This window comes from Eretmochelys imbricata, chromosome 12, assembly GCF_965152235.1.
Source record: "Eretmochelys imbricata isolate rEreImb1 chromosome 12, rEreImb1.hap1, whole genome shotgun sequence".
Classification (NCBI taxonomy): Eukaryota; Metazoa; Chordata; order Testudines; family Cheloniidae; genus Eretmochelys; species Eretmochelys imbricata.
In genome coordinates, this window is record NC_135583.1 from 21620263 (window position 1) to 21637500 (window position 17238).

General features: G+C 38.3%; 1 protein-coding gene across 1 annotated transcript in view; it reads left to right on the forward strand.

Moving 5' to 3' along the window:
- Nucleotides 1-17238, forward strand: part of ZNF536 (zinc finger protein 536) — a 397745-nt gene that overhangs the window by 165664 nt on the left and 214843 nt on the right. The window contains exon 4 of the mRNA XM_077831317.1: nt 12817-14988. Coding sequence (XP_077687443.1) covers nt 12817-14988 — 2172 coding nt within the window. The remainder of the gene's footprint in view (nt 1-12816; nt 14989-17238) is intronic.

Sequence of the window (17238 nt, forward strand, 5' to 3'; positions counted from 1 at the left end):
ATGCATAAATGAATTAAATACTGCTTCAGAAAGAGAAGCAAATCTTAAACAGTTGTTTTTTAAGCATGTAGTTGATATATTGATTATACCTATGTCAGTTTCACAGGTAGTAAATAACTTGTACTGCCCACAATTTTGATGGTGTATTGTGTTGTCCACTGTCTAAATTGACAGCAAGTATCTTGGAACAACCCTAATACCCCACAAACTGTTTGAAAAGGGCCCAAAATATTGTTGTGTGATCTTGGCTGAACAGTCTGTGGCATCATGTGGCATATCATATTTTCTATTTTAAATATGAATTGGTGATAGATTTTTTCAAATTATGTGCTACTATTATATTTGTAGATGAGAGCTCTTATTTTCTTCTTTTTGTTTTTGACAGCCATTAAATATTTTCTTTCTCCTGGTGTGTGCAGATTTGGTAGGGAATGTATTTCTTAATTTGTTAACAAATGGGCTAACTTTGTGATCTTTGATCAGTCCTAAAACGATAGTTGAGCATGCAGTGTATTTTACCATGACTGGGTCTTTTGTTCCACTAGAGAAAATGACTTAATTTGTAAGAGAGAATTTTCAAAACATATGTAACTTTAACTGTCTTTTTTTTTTTTACTAGAACTGGGATTTCAGGGATGTGATGAATGTGAAAAGGCTTTTTATGACACAAGAGTAAATGGCAAAATGACTTTTTTTTGTTGGCCATCCCACTTTGTGCAATATCCTTTCCCCAGAAACCAAAATTTTAGTCTTTTGTATAGAGATAAAAATCATCTCAATGGGCAAATACACCAATTTCGAAACAACTTGTTGGCTCAGAGATATTCTGGTTTTGCATTTTCACTGGGAATATGTATCTCTGTCCCTTGAAATCCATCTATTTATTGCAGTGACACCTACTGCTGAGAGAGCTGATCCACAACAGGATCAGTTACTGTTAAACTTGGCCAAGAAGCAGCTCATGACTCAACCAGCAGATGTTTCTGCAGCTTAGGTCAAAAGGAACTTATGGACTCCCTTGTCTTTTTGCTTTACTCCTAGAATTAAATGCCAGGGAAGTCAATACCAGGTACAGGCAGTTGACCTGACCAGTAGCTGGAGAAACTGAACTAGGGCCCTGAGGAGCTGGACAGACTAAAGCATTAGTCTGTTGAGCCAGTGTGCTGGCTACAGTCCAGTAGTTTCAGACAACTGACTATCTGATTGTATGCCTGGATTTTAATAATAATTTTGTATACTTATTTGATGATTTGTATCCAAGCTTATGCTCCTGACAGGTGCCCCTGTGAACAAAATCTCACTGGGCTATCTTGTATGAATATTTCACAATCAATCATACTTTGATCTACATTGCATGTGTGCATTTTACATTATATTTAGTTTTGCACAAAATCAAATCCTAAGCCCCCTATGAAATGGAAATAAAATGAGCAACACAGCGCTGCAGTCAGTTGTGCTTGGATTTAAATTGTTTTTAAATGTAGGTGAATTGAGTTTTGTGGTTTTAACCCTTCTCTGTTCATCCCTTAAAATCGTAAGGACATGGGGCACTATCCTACTGTTCTGACCAAGCCAAAATTACATTTGCCTTTAGTAGCAGTTTGCTTGTGTCAGGACTGTAGGATTGAGTCTATAATACATATATATTGAGATAATATAATCAGTTACAGTACTGTAGGTTTACAGCTCTTCTTTCAATAGCATAGTGTCTTCAGATAGTAATAGAGGATTTAAAACACCTAACTTTCTATGGTCACAAAATGTATAAAACATGATGAAGTGGGAATAATTTCTAAACTTTGCAATAACTCCTGGAGTTTTTATTTTTACTATATAATATTAAAGTTGGAGCATTACAAGCTTAATTTAAGGCTATTCTATCACTTTTTCGATAAATCAGTTGAACTGAATTATCAGATATCTGCTGCAAGAGGTTGTCCAAACTGGGGAGAATTAAAACAGTCTTTCACATTTGGAATTATATGGAAGTAAAAGTAAATGCATTTATGAAAAACAAAACAAAAAAAAACAAAAATTCCATTTCATTAAACATTCCACAAATTCAGTCCAGTTTTGCATCTTGGTGTCATTATCATGATGACTCTTGTGAAAATAAATTACTGAAAATAAATTAAAATGTGAATGCTTGCTTATAGCTAAAAACATTTTTATGCATCTTTTTCCTGAATAAATAAACAAACAAAGCCTCTCAAAAAACAACCAACAACACGTAACAGAACAGGATTTCTGAAAAATGTTTTTGAGTTACTGAACTTTCAGCACCAATTATTTATCTTTCTTGTGTTTGTATCCTACCTTTTAAAATATACACACAATAAAATAGAATAAATTCATGAGAAAAGGAGATTTTGCTAAGTCACAAGTAAAGTAACAATAAATTAAACAACTTTCTGCATTCTTCTAATCTTTCTATTGTAATGTGAGAGTCAGATTTATAAATGCCTCTCCTCTTCTCTCAATGTCTTATAAATCACTGTAGTTTATAAACTACAATCAAGATCGTTTCATAATCCTTCACTTGTCGGTTAAGGTTCAAAATGCCTCACAAGCTGGAAAGTAGCCTCTAGTATTTTAGAAACTAAATGGTCTTCCCAATTCAGAATGGGGAAAAAAAAATGTAGCCTCATAGAAGTTCTTTCTGGTTTTGTTAAAGAATATAATTTTTAAGGTAACTTTTGGAAACCCCTTATTGTATCTACTCTCTAATATATGGAAATTACCCTGGAAGTGTAGGGTCATATTGTAACATCATTTTTAAAGCAGAACACCAACTGAACTCAGTGAAGAGTTTGGTTAATGAGTGCTATAAAATCTAGCCTATAGTTTTGTCATATGTTTTCTTTCGTTTTCATTATAGTATTGATTGTTTAGTATTGGAAGATTGGTATCAATCCCAATAAATTTGCAGATTAGTCTCTGTTCTCAAACTTCACTGACCTAGTTGCGCAGTCACCGCATTACTAAAATGGATTTTAATAACATTTCCATAAGTAAGTACAACTGACCTATGTTGAAAATCAATGCTTTCTTTGCATTTTGCAAGAATACGCCCTTGCCCCCATATTTCTTAAATCTAATTACATTAGAAAAAAATGTATACACCCAGGGCCAGATTCTCACACCAGTGTAAATCTGGAATAACTACACTGAAGTGCATGAAGTTTTAAATGGGTATAAATAAGAGCAGAACGTGGCCTAATGTTTTTTGTATTCTATCAGATTGGATAGCAGTGTAATGATGCTTTTAAATATAAATGAACACCCTGCCACATACATTTCTGTTAAGATTTAACTATTTCCAGCTATGTCTTTTAGTATTGCCTACAAATCAGTCAAAGAAGAATAGGTCAACCACACTGCCCTACTGTTTATGTATTAATCATCTGGCAAATAAACCACTCAGTATCCTACCCACCCTCAGTAATATTTGTGATGTAATTTGTTTGGATGCCCAAATGTCACCAGCGTTGATTGTAAAAGATGAAAAAAATGTACTTGCTCAGCACACCCAGCTCTGGGCTAAAATGTAAGCATGAAATCTCTGGTTTATTTTTGTAATAATGTTTACAGCTGTTTAATGACCCTGAAAAGGTTCAGTAGTCTGGTGTTCTCTATTTCTTAACAGGAGTGTATTATGCTGATAACAACCGTAGTTAAACAGTTTCAGCTACCACAATAAGAACAATATTTAATACAAATTCAGTGTGTATTCTGTAAAGTTTCCTCAGTGATACTTGTTTACGAGTCACTTAGAATCAAAACAATCTATAGCTGACTATCTAGAATTTGTCAGTTGACCATATGTGTAAGATACACTTACAAGAATATTTCTAGTGGGAGAAATAAATTCTGAGGGCTAAATCCTAAAAATGCTTATATAGTTGGGAGAACTTTTACACACATGTAAGTGCTTACAGGATCAGGGCATGAAAGAGCATTACATTTAAACATGTGAGCTGGTAATCCATTACTTTGCTTTGTGAATCTTTTAGCTAGCATTATCTGAGATATAACAACATCCCAGCAATATTTTTAAAATGGTAATTTTCTCTAGTATGGTGAAAATGGGAATGCTGTAGTGGTTCACCATACAATAGGAATGAACTGGTGACTGAACTTGGTTCATTCTGTTTTCAAAGACTAAAGCTATATATTTTTAAAACTATTTATTATCTAGGGGATGAGGGAGAGGCTTTGATTCCAGCAGAAGAAAACCAGGCTTTTCATGTTAAATTATTGTGTATTGTTGTGACAGGCATTTCTGGTGTCATCATTGTTTTAAATTCCAGTAATCCATTTCAAATACTTTAAATATAATCTGTGTACTCAATTGAAATGGTTAAAGTCAGAATTTTAGTTATTGATATCATGGGATAAAGTCTGGAGGGCAAAAATGTGAGCGAGATCAAAATAGCTATTAGCACCATCAAAGGCAATTGAATGGCTCATTGTACCTTTGTATGAAAGATGAGAGAGAGTATTTTGATAATGCGTGTATCCAGGGTAGGTTTCATAAACTGTGAGTACCCTCAGCATGGAAATAGGAAATTGTACAGCTCAAGTAGAAAACTCCCCTCATCTCACATTTTCATTAGCTAGATAATCAGGGCTCAATCCTGCTTTGTCATATATGGCATCTATTGCAACATATGCTGGAAAATCAGTTGTTCTCTAGCATACAACATGGTGAGAATTCAGCATCCAGGACTAGGGGACTCACTTTCATTTAATCTACCTTTATATATAGACAGGAAGTGACATTCCTTTTAGGATGAGTGGGGCCAAGTCCTTGCAGAATTACAGTACTGGGCAATGGTCAGTTTGCCAACATGCTATATGCATTGCTAAATTGGAAGGATAGGCGAGAGCTCTGAGTATGACAAAATCATTTAGATAGAAGTAAAAAATGTTACTAAGTTTGACTTTCTTAATTTTTACTCCTGTAGTTAAGCATTCTTAGTATTAACTTATGGTTGAAATGGAAAATCTCATGCTAAAAGAAGTATTGAATCTCTTTGTACAACATTTTTATGAGCAGGATGAATCCTCATCATGGTCTGAGTTTAAACCTTACTCAAATTGATGGGTGTGAATACACCCTTCAGGTAACATAATTCGAAGGATAAGATAATCACAAGCCTCCACCGAACAAAAAAGGATTATGTGAACCCATTCAGGAGTTTTGAACTGTACAGAAGAAAGGGCTTTTGGCTCAATTTTGTGTGTATGTGTGAGAACACAAAACCAGAGAATGACAGAAACAGCCTGAAGAAATCCAAGCAACACCTGCAAACACAGTGTGACCCCAGGGGAAGCTAAAGAGAGCACTTTTGGGTCTGGTACTGGCTAAAGAGGCTTGTAGCTGTGCACAAAGAAGCTATTCCATGGTTTTGGTTCTTGCTGCATTTGGAGAAGCAGGACTTTACACATTCTTTGTAAATGAACAAGGTTTCATCAAAGACAATACCAGAATTCATCATCAATCAACTGGAAAATTAGAGTCAAAGACTATTGGAATCAAAAAGGGGAAACACAATATATAAACATAAACTTTACAATAGATGAATTTTAAAATGTTTGTTATCCCATTTTTATTTTGGTTAGGTAAGAACTCAGAAATTTGGATGCTTAGCTAAACACTTTTTGGTTTGGAGAATTAGGCTGTATTACAGTATTACAGGAATTAACTTTCCTTGTCAGTCTTCCCAAATTTGTTGGTTTCAGAAAACCAAGAAAATACCAAGCTGAAACAAATTAGTGGAGAGGCTCACACATTTCTTGACAAAACTTTTTTCTTTAATTTTTAAGCTAAAGTTGAGTTTGTAAACATATATTAACTAACTTCAGAAAACATGAGACTTGATCCTGCTCCTGCTGCAGCTGATGGTAAAACTTCCTATGACTTTCATGTGAGCAAGATCAGGCCACAGGTATATTGCAATAGTGTATATTAAAAAAAACCAAAAACCAAAAAACCCCAGAAATTTGAAAGCCAGGAAACTTGAATTTCAGCAACCATCCTCAACTCTGATCCTCAGTCTCCGTTCCTTGTTTACCTAATGTATCTTATGGCAATGGCAATGTAACAGAAATGATTTACCATTTGAGCTGGTTGGTGAAAAATTGAAAACTGAAAAATTCCAGCCCAAAATAAAAGATAAAACTGTGTATTCAGAAATGCAGCCACAGTGCCTCATCAGAGTTGTGGTTCAGGTGCCTCATGCCTCCATTCCCCTCTATCAGTCAAGCGCCCTCGTTGGACTACATTTCCCATGGTGCTCCACAGCCTCCTCTGTTGCTGAGCCACTCCAGTGCTTCGTAACAGAGGTAGTCTGGCTGTAGAGCCCAGGCTGTAGAAGAGAATGGAGGCATGGGGCACCACAGCGACATTTCCAAACTGAAATTTTCGGAACTTTATGATATGTTTTTTTAAGGAAAAGTTGAGGTTTCTTGTTGAAAGCAAACAGTTTTCATGATACATTTCATTCAGTTGAAACCCCAGTTACCTGTGACTTGAGCTTTAGTGGCCACTTTGAATAGTCTAGGTGGGACAAAACTGCACAGGGCAGTTTCTGGAGGATTGATTCCTAGTGGTTTATGGGGACAGTGGATGAGGCAGGAAGAATGGAGTTTCTAGTTTGATGAATTTGTTTGAGTTCTCTAACGAGTGGAATGATAGATGAGGGAGGGTGTTGTTTCTCTACTGCATATAGATACAGGCTGAGTTGATGTGGACCCAGTAGCAAAATAAGGACAGACACATGCATGTAAATAAGTGGTAGGCAGCACCTTTTATTAAATTTTAATATAGGGAAGGGGCGCTAACCCACCCGCCACCTATACTCTCCTAACCCAGGCTTTTAATTAGTTACAGTGCAGGGGTTACATGACTCTTTATCATATAACCTGTAACCAGCACTACGTTTACAGGGCTCCTTATCATTTAAATGATAATGTGGGGTAGGCTGTCCTCTGCTTACCCCCCCCAGGACTTAGTTCTTTCTACCACCACAAGAGGGACAAGAGGGTGCAGCAGGGCTACAAGGTCTGACCTCAGCCCACCAAGGCCAAAAGATCTCACCCTATCCCAAGGCCCATCACCAAAATCCCAGGTCTTTTATCTCTGGGACCCACTCATTCTATTCTCTTAACGGCGCTGGAAACTGCCCTCAAGTTGTGATGAATAAACCACAAGTAACACCCCAGTACTTCAGTTAGGTACTAAGTGTGTTCTTGCTTATCCCACTGTGGCTTGAAGGTGAGGTGAGGAAGGCAAAAACTGTTCTGGTCTTCTGCCAATTTGCCCATGGGAGAAAAAATTCCTTCCTGATCCCCATAAACAGATGATTGGTTAGACCTGCAGCATCTGTCAGACCTGGTTCCCATTTCTAGTTTGGGGGTGGAATGGTGGAACGGAAATGAAGGAGGCTGCACATGACCCCCATGCCAGGTTAAATGGGGAATGCCAGCCAATCAGTACCCCTCCCCCCCGGCTGGCCACGCAGTACCAGAGACTCCCAGGGGGAGGAGCTACCTATTGTCGCTTGGCAAGTGTCTCCCTCCCTTGCTGCTGGGACTGTCCCCCTTTCACTGCCAACCCCTTCAAGTTCTCCCACCTGTTCATGCGGGCGGGTGGCATATGTTACTGTGTTTTGCTGTGAATGGTCAGATAAACAGGAAGAGGTTCTAGGTTACACAAGAAGTGTATGAGAAGGGTTGGTGGTGACCATTGGAAACATCTCTGAGGTAGGACTGGGGGATTTCTGGTGGATAGGGAGGATGTTGACAAAGAGTCAGAGTTAAAACTGTTTGCTGAACCTCAACTACATATTTCCTTCCTGAAAGACAATTTTAAAAATACATCTCTAAGTACATAAGATTTTTGCCTGGGAATTTCCTTTTTTGTTTGATTTGTGTGTTTGTTTAGAAACTACTTTAAAATGTTGATATGCCGTGAAAGCTTGTTGTGTTTTTTAAGCTCTTTGATCCCTGTTGATGGGACCTCCTGTGCTCTTCAGACTGTGTATGAATGGCAGGTGGACGATGAATTTGGAAATGAAGGTATTATACCTGCTGGGAAGTGAATGAGGAAGTGGCACATGAGAGCGATCACTGAAAAGGTTACACCTTCAAAAGCAGGAGGAGAAGTGCAATCTGCACTGCGGTACTGAAAGAATTACACCTGCAGCAAGATGAGGTGCAGAGGCAGGGGTGAGAGTTGGGAGATGAACAGGAATTATAGAGGTGGCGACAGCATCTAGGCACAGCTGCCAAGGGGCACTGATGCACCATCAGGATCAGGTTACAGTAGCTGGATCCCTGAAGCGGGGCAAGCAACCAGTAGATAAGACAGTTAGAGAGGAGAGGATCATAGCCTTTCAGTCCAAACAAAAATGGGACTACCTTCATGCCCTTCCTTCATATTTCAGCAGGGAAAAAGCAGTATTGCCAAACCCAAAAGTTTAAAAATTGTCAGACCCAAAAAATCATGAGGATTGATCCGAGGATTGTTTCAGTGATAGATCCACTGATTGATTGATTGAAGTGATTTGGGTCCCATTGCAGGAGCTCTTGCTCCCCAAAATTCTAATTAGTTAATTCTGTGTCCCTTCCAGACCCCCATCTGCCCCTCCCCTAATCTAGCCATTAACTAAGCACCCGTAGCCCCTGTCTCAAGTCTACCCCTAGCCCCACCTCTGTTCCTCACACACACACACTTGCCCACTTCCCAAGCATGGTGTTGCAGGGATGGAGAAGGGCTGGGGTCAGGGAGGAGCTGACCCATGTTATCACAAGAGGGGAGGGGTGAGGAGGGAGCAGGGTCACCTTGAGCAGCTGATCTCTTCCTGCTCCCGCTCCAACACCTCCTCATGAACCAAGAGCAGTTCAAGGGTAGGGGAGGAGGGAAGAATTCTGCCTGTCTCCTGCAGTAGTTCCGATTGGCTGCTGTTCCCCAGGAGGTGGGGAGGGCACCCAATTGTAACGTGTTTTCCTGTGGGCAGGGCTGAATATGGTGTGAGTGTTGGAGCATCTCCTGTCATCGACAGATTGGCCCTAAAATCGAGTTACTGGCTAGAGAGGACAGTGCAGGATATGGTCTGCCTGGCAGCTCCAGCAGGAACTTCCTCAGTGCACAGGAAGCCTGCGGCACCTCCGGGGCCCTCTGCTCCAGGCTCCCCATCCCAGGTTGTCAGAAGGCTTGTGACTCAGTGGCTCTCTTCTCATTCCTCTCCAGCTGCTCTGCTACCCGTCTCCATCTCCCCAGCTGAAAACCTACTAGAAGCATCTAGGCCGCTGTGCTTTTTACTCCTCCTGCCCAAATCTTTCCAGTAAAGGGAGCAGCAGCATTTACTGCCCTCCACAGGAGATATAATTCTACTCTTCTCCTGGGATCCTCTGTTACCTCAGGTTTTGTGGCCCGTGTAAAGTGGTCCTGCTTGCGCTCTTGGCAGGGATCTTCTGGGAATTTGGATCTGTGTAAGAAACAGGGTGAAATAAAGATTTCACCTATGCCTGTAGGTATTGCCAATCCCAAAGCATTCAAAAATAATGAGTCAGGTCTCAAACAATCATGAAATTAGTTTAAAAAGTATGACATTTTAAATCAATAATAAGTTTTGTGTTCTTTGTATTAGCCGTGTCTTTTTTGACCCTTTAGATGCACTTAAATCATGTTTTCAAGCATGTCTCTGTGACCAAGAGGGATAAAAACATATTTCTCCAAAAATAAAGAACCCCTATGCTGGAAAGCTATGTTTTCATCACTTGACTTCAGGAGTTGGGACTTTAAGAAAATTATCAAACATTGCAAGACTTGCATCATGCCCTCCCTGATGGGAAATGTGTGTATATGAACTTATTAGCAACCAGGAGCAGGCCTTGAAATAGAAGGGCTTGTTTTTTAGTAGGGAGAAAGAAAGTAAAGTGTGCTGTTGATATGGGTTGGACAGCTGGTGGGGAGAACTTCAAAAATAGCTTGAATTTTTTAGGAAAAATCACTGAGAAACTTTCAACTTTTCAACTGTAGCTGCTACAAGGTTTTTGGTTTTTTTTTTTTAAAGTCCATCTTTGAGGAAAAATACTACAAAATAGCATAAACCTCAACAAATATAAAACAAAACCAAGTCCAACAACTGTAGGTTAGAAATGATACTTAGTGTTAACCATCAGTATTAATAAACACCACTGGGATCTGGCAGAGTTTTCAAACTTTGATAAGGGATAACGCTAAAATTAGCCAGCTAGTCTCCCTGAAAAAACTTAAGGGCACCAATTCCCATTGAGGTCAACTGAATAAAGCAAACTTGGAGTGTATATATCAAGCTGTTTTTAGAAAAAATGACATTCTAAGAAGACTCTTCAAAAAAAATCTCCTGGATTTTCAAATTCTCATGTCTCCAAGGTGCCTTGTCTGATTAACCTCAAACCTGGGGGGGGGGGGGGGAGGGGGAATCACCTCCAGCTAGAAACAAACACAAGAAATTGCAAACAGAAAATAGCTTATTGGAAGGAGGTAGAAGGGAAGTAGCGTCAAAATTAGATTTAACAGAAAAGCAAACAATAAAAAAAATTGCTCCCATTCACACGTATCTAATTCTGTGTACCTGTGATCTAGTGGATTGAACCCAGCAGGAAAGCCAGGAATTCCATTCATTTACTATGTAGTCTTCAGTGATACTTGAATCACTCTGTATTTGTTTCCTCACCTATGAGAGGCTTACCTATAACCAACTCAGAGGTGTTGTGAATTTATATATGTGTAAAACACTGTTGTACAGAGAGTAAGTGCTAAGCATTATGTGTATTACAGACTTCTACATCTAATCTGTGTGTTTATTTATAAATAATGCTGAATGTTAGAAATGGGTCCAAACACAATCCCTGTATCTGAACACTACTGAACTTTGGAAGAGTTCTGATCTGGATACAAACATGAACTTTGTGGTTCAGGCTCATCTTTAATATACATCAATGAATATTTCCTCTTTTTCTTTTATAAAATCTTAATCTCAACATCAGTCATCCTGTCAAGGAAAACCAAACAGACCTCCCTATGGACACCAACCATGCTTCTCTTAGACCCCAATCTTGCAAATACTTAAGCACATGTATAAGTTTGCTTACAAGAGTTGTCCCATTGAAGTCTATGGAACTACTCCCATGAGCGCAGTTACAAACATCTTCAGTATTTGCCAGATCTGGGCCTCAGATTGTCTGGCAAGTGGCCATTGTAAAGCAATGTGAGGTTTGGTCTCCACCTGGGCCGAACATGTTGCCTTTGCAGCAATCCTGGTGAGTAAGTTTCTGTGTCCAGACATGAATAATAAGTCAAATCAATCAAATAACTATTCAGTAAGAAGTTAAGGAATTTAGTAATTTTATGGTGGAGAAAGGGTCAGATTATATCTGTAAATAAAACAGATCTTCATTATGTTTCCATCTGACCTTATAGTTTCTTATTGTTCAAAAGTCATTAATGTAAACGTTTTTATTTTAAATAGAATGTTATAGATACATTATTTCTGAATAGACTAGACAATGTGGCAAGAATAGAATATTATTATGGACAATTATGTGGACCAGCACTGAGCGCTTGTGTTTAACAAACGGCTTTGAGTTCTAATTTTCTGCAGTACACATACTGAAGGTATTATTTGTACTCGTTAATGTATGTTGGTAAAGTTATTTAAAATACTTACATTTGTTGATACTTCCTATAGCATACTTCCTATAGCTACTTCCTATAGGATTTTAATTGGTTTTATCTAGTTTTGTATGAGAACTCTTTAAAACAAATCAGAGTCCCTTAAATCACATATATTACCCATCAAAGGACAGAGATATTTCTTTATAAATTTAAAAGTTTTTCTAAGAAAGAAACTGAAATCTGAAGGGTCTCAACAATGAATTAAAAGATTTAGCAGAAGATAATTTATGCATTTTTTTGATGGTCACAGTTTCAAAATGACAAAAAACGATGTCTTGTAACAAAAGGGTTAAATCTTAATCTCAGAGGTTTACAAAGCTGCTAGTCGCAGTCTCCTTAAAATTTAATATACCTCGTTAATGCTTACTTGCAAACACTGAAGGATTTTTATGATTATAATCATGTGTTACAGCACCTAGTACTGTTTCTAAGCAGCATACTAATCAGCTTAATGAGATATTACTGCACTTTTTGTTGACTGAAGCAAAATCCCTTTTATTGTTCTAAAGCTTGTCCTTTACTTTATTTTTTCCAAAAAACATTATCTTGTTTTATTGTATACCAGTAAATATCATGCCTTCATTTTTTTATCAAATCCTAAAACTATCTTTCTCATTGAGGAATGTGGAATATATTGAAAATGGTTAATAGAACTGAAAGTTATATTTTGTTTTCTGTTTGTGTTTTTTTAAATGGAAATGGGAGAGATGCATAACCTTTCTTTTTCTATAGATTGTAAACAGGTGCAGTTTCACAGGAAATGGAACAGGAGACATTGAAAAGCTTATGCCGCCCCTTTAATAATTAGATATTGAAATTGGCAACATGCTATTTTAAAATACTAATTAATAATTTAAATCAGTAAACATACAGTACAATGAAGGCATTATATAATTAAGAACAAATATGATCACAACTGTATAGTATAATTAGCATTTAATATACTTTTTATTGTTTTCTACTATAATTCCTTTGCATTATTATGTGTAGGTTAAACATAAAATGAAAATATTATGTCCACAGATATAGTTGATTCACTGCTTATAACTATTTTGTAGTACAAATCTAAACTATTTCCTTATTTTCAGGGATGGAGGAAGCTAGTTTGTGCCTTGGTGTTTCTTCAGCTGTATCAGAAGCTGACACCCACCTCAACAGTACCATACTTAATGGCCAGTATTCAATGAGCCAGAAGCTGCATCAGATAACTTCACAGCTCAGTCATGCCTTTCCAGAACTCCAAAACAGGCAGAATACTGAGGAGAAGGCATCAGCACCACTAGAGGACAAAAGTCACGTGGCTATTGCAAATCAGCCAATCAGCAGTCAGATGGCACTGTTAGCAAACCAGCTCAATAGAGATGTTGACACCAGTTTGAATGGAAGAGTGGATCTGCAACAATTTTTAAATGGACAAAACCTTGGGATCATGTCTCAGATGAGTGATATCGAGGATGATGCCAGAAAGAACAGAAAGTACCCATGTCCCCTCTGTGGGAAACGCTTTCGGTTTAATAGCATCCTATCGCTCCACATGCGCACTCACACTGGAGAGAAACCATTTAAGTGTCCATACTGTGACCACAGAGCAGCTCAGAAAGGCAATCTGAAGATTCACCTACGTACTCACAAACTTGGAAACCTTGGCAAAGGCCGTGGAAGAGTCCGAGAAGAAAACAGGCTTTTACATGAGCTAGAGGAGAGGGCGATTCTGCGAGACAAGCAGATGAAAAGCAGCCTTTTGCAGCCACGACCCGATGTGAAAGCACAGCAGCATTCACAGCCAACACCTCTTGCAAACTGTAATTTGTCTGTGCCAGCTAATCACAGCACACCTGATATTTTGAACCCTGTCCCCTCTCCAAAGCCTGTCAGTGTCCAGGAAGAAGTAGTAGCTCAGACTGCTGGGTTCAGATGCACATTTTGCAAAGGAAAGTTTAAGAAGCGGGAAGAGCTGGACAGACACATAAGGATCCTGCACAAGCCTTACAAGTGTACTCTGTGTGACTTCGCTGCCTCCCAGGAGGAGGAGCTGATTAGTCACGTGGAGAAAGCTCACATCACTGCAGAGTCAGCCCAAGGCCAGGGATCCAATGGGAATGGAGAACAATCTACCAATGAGTTTCGCTGTGAGGTGTGTGGCCAAGTATTTAGCCAAGCCTGGTTCCTCAAAGGCCACATGAGAAAGCACAAAGATTCGTTTGAGCACTGCTGTCAGATTTGTGGTAGGCGCTTCAAAGAGCCTTGGTTTCTTAAAAATCACATGAAAGTCCATCTGAATAAATTATCCGTAAAGAACAAATCTCCTAATGATCCAGAAGTTCCTGTATCCATCAGCAGTATGTCACAGGAAGCTCATGCAAACTTGTATTCACGATACCTATCATGTTTGCAAAGTGGCTTTCTTCCTCCAGACAAAGCAAGTTTAAGTGAACAAAATCAGATTTATAACAAAGGAGATTTGCCCATGAAAGAGAAAGAAGTTCTGGGGAAACTCCTTTCACCCATTTCTGGCATCGGCCACAGTATTGCTGAAGGGGATAAACATTCTTTATTAGGCTGTCTCAATCTGGTGCCTCCTCTGAAATCCAGCTGTATAGAAAGGTTACAGGCTGCTGCCAAGGCTGCAGAGATGGATCCAGTAAACAGCTATCAAGCCTGGCAGCTTATGGCGAGGGGAATGGCCATGGAACATGGCTTTTTGTCTAAAGAGCAGCAGATACAGCGCAGCCATGAAGACACTTTGGCAAATGCTGGAGTTATGTTTGATAAGGAGAAGCGGGAGTATGTGTTAGTAGGAGCAGATGGCTCTAAGCAGAAAATGCCTGCTGATTTGGTTCGCAGCACTAAAATGGGCAATCAGAGAGACTTGCCAAACAAAGTAGACCCTTTAGAAGGCAGTCGAGATTTTTTGTCACATGGTATGAACCAGGGACTTGATTATAACATGCAAAGTCATGGGAATGTGAAAGAAAAGCCAACTGAGTGTCCTGACTGTGGAAGGGTTTTTAGAACATACCACCAAGTTGTTGTTCACTCCAGGGTACACAAGAGAGACAGAAAAGCAGAAGAAGAGATAATTCAAAGTAGCCTCGATGAGCGACGTGGGTCTGGAAGTGATCAAGAGTCTCAGTCTGTCAGCAGGTCGACAACACCAGGGTCCTCTAACATTACTGAAGAAAGTGGAGTAGGTGGGGGTCTCTCACAGACAGGAAGTGCACAAGAGGACAGTCCACATCCTTCCTCACCTTCCTCTTCAGGTATGCTAACTTATCCATCACCAATTTTGACTGAGAAATTAGCTGCTATAGTTTAAATGACAATAATTTAGTATTTTATACGATTTACCAGTGTTATTCCTACTTACAGTTCCCAAATAGTTTGCAGGGCTGTGGTGCTGTGTGCTAGAGCATGGTATTTTGGGTTCTCTTTTTTAAAATCCCTTCACACTTTTTAAACGAATTCTCACTTCACCTGTGGATATTTTTCATGGTCAAACTTTTCCTGGCCTTTCAGCTATCTCTTCAGCTATGCCACAAGTGGCAATGTACAAGGTCTGTGCTTTCACCAATGAGGGTATCGCTTGGGGAACCCCTTTCTCTGGGGTTCTAAAGCTCTTCTGTTATATCCCTGCTTGCTCTCTCTTCCAGACCCTACTATTGCCTCCAGGTGGAAAGGTGAAGCAAGCTACTTACTTTAAGCTATAGCTCAAAGGGGTATATTGTATTGGCCACCAGCCCTCCTGAGAGAAGCAGCCTAGTCCCAATCCCCAAACAACTCAGTTATTTAGCTGAGATATGCACTGCCACCAGGTCACCGTGCTGACTACAACAACAACAAAAATAAAATAAAATCCATTATTAGGTTTTTTTACATAATTTTCATTTATATGCTTATTTTAACATGTATGCATCCTTCCATTTATTCCATATGTATTTGAAAGTACAAGAAAAATAGAAATTGAACTGAAACATTTTAATTGCATTGTATGTCATGTTAACTTCCTGTGTATAAAATAGCAAAACAGATAATATTTCATTGAAGATGTCTATAAAATATTGAGCTTCCTGGTACAATTTTTAAAGTTACTAGCCTATGACTGCTGAAATAAAATCTCCAAGTAATAACAGGTAAGATTTCTGGCCTCATCTATATTTCCAATGCCACTTACTAATGGATAGTAAATTGAAAGTTATATCTTCAGCCCTTTATAAAGAAAGCACCTCACTAATACTGTAATCATTCTGCAAGGCTAACAACAGAGGAAATCATGCCATAACAAATACTCTGTTACTAATGGCAACATTGATTTCTGCAATCAGCCATTAAGTCTAGAAAATGAAAGACAGTTTGAGGTACCTTAAGGCATTACGTTGCCCACTGTTAAAGATCTGGTAGCAGGCTGTTGAGGGTAATTCTTTTTAGTTTTTTTCCCCCAGTTTCGATAAATATTTTAGTATTGGAGGCAATTCACTGTTACAGTTATTAAGTATATGCTAGTTTATTTTTGTTGTTCTTGTCATGCTCCAGTATACTCGACTTCTAAGGCCAAATTAATATAAAAATAAAGTGTTAGTTTGCAGGCTTATTACAAACCAGTGAAGAAATTGTTAAGACACATAAATCTGCACTCCACATTCCACAGATTCCTATAGTACTTAATGTTGTTGTTTAAATACCCATGAAACACACTGTCTACTCTTAGAGTCATAGCCTCATTTACAATTTATTACTGGTGAGACATATTAGAAAAAGCTATGTAGGAACAAGGGTAACAGGCAAGAGCTAATTTCATACTATATATAGTTGTTCGTATTGTTTTAAGAGGGTTGAAAATATGTCAGGATAAAGAAAATTATTTTTTTCAACTTGTTAAAATCCTAAACATTATAAAAAAATTATTGCTGTACTTTTAATGTATAAAGTGTCACCTTTGTTTCAGTATAAAAAGCATGACCATAAATGGGTTTGAAGTAAGTGATCCGTAAATCATTTAGCTAAATTCTGTGAGAATTCTTCCTGGGCTTTTAGAAAAGTTTAGAGGATAACAAGAAGAGAGTCTCAGAACTTCTGAGTTTTCTGAATGACATTGAACTAACCATAGATTTAAATAATTAAAAAAAAAAAAGAAAAGAAAAATAAAAGAAAGCGGAGGCACCTGAAAGGTAGAGTTTTTGAATTCCAAACGTTCTGGTTCATTAAATGAATTGTTTGAGAGTCAAGAGATAACATTGCAATGTTATTCTCTCTGCTGCCATTCATTTAAAATTATTATTAACTAAAACTCGACATCTCATTAAAACCATATACTTTCACTTCTGCGATGGTTATATTGATGCATTTAGAGATGGAAGCAAAATATGTGCAATAACAACTTGTGGCTTTTATACTGGAGAATATTGTTAATCATGCATGCTGGTTGATTAATTTCTGATTGTCTTCTTTAGTCTTACAATGAAAGCTAAAAAAAGTCTGTCAATATAATATACATTTCATATGTATAGATGCAA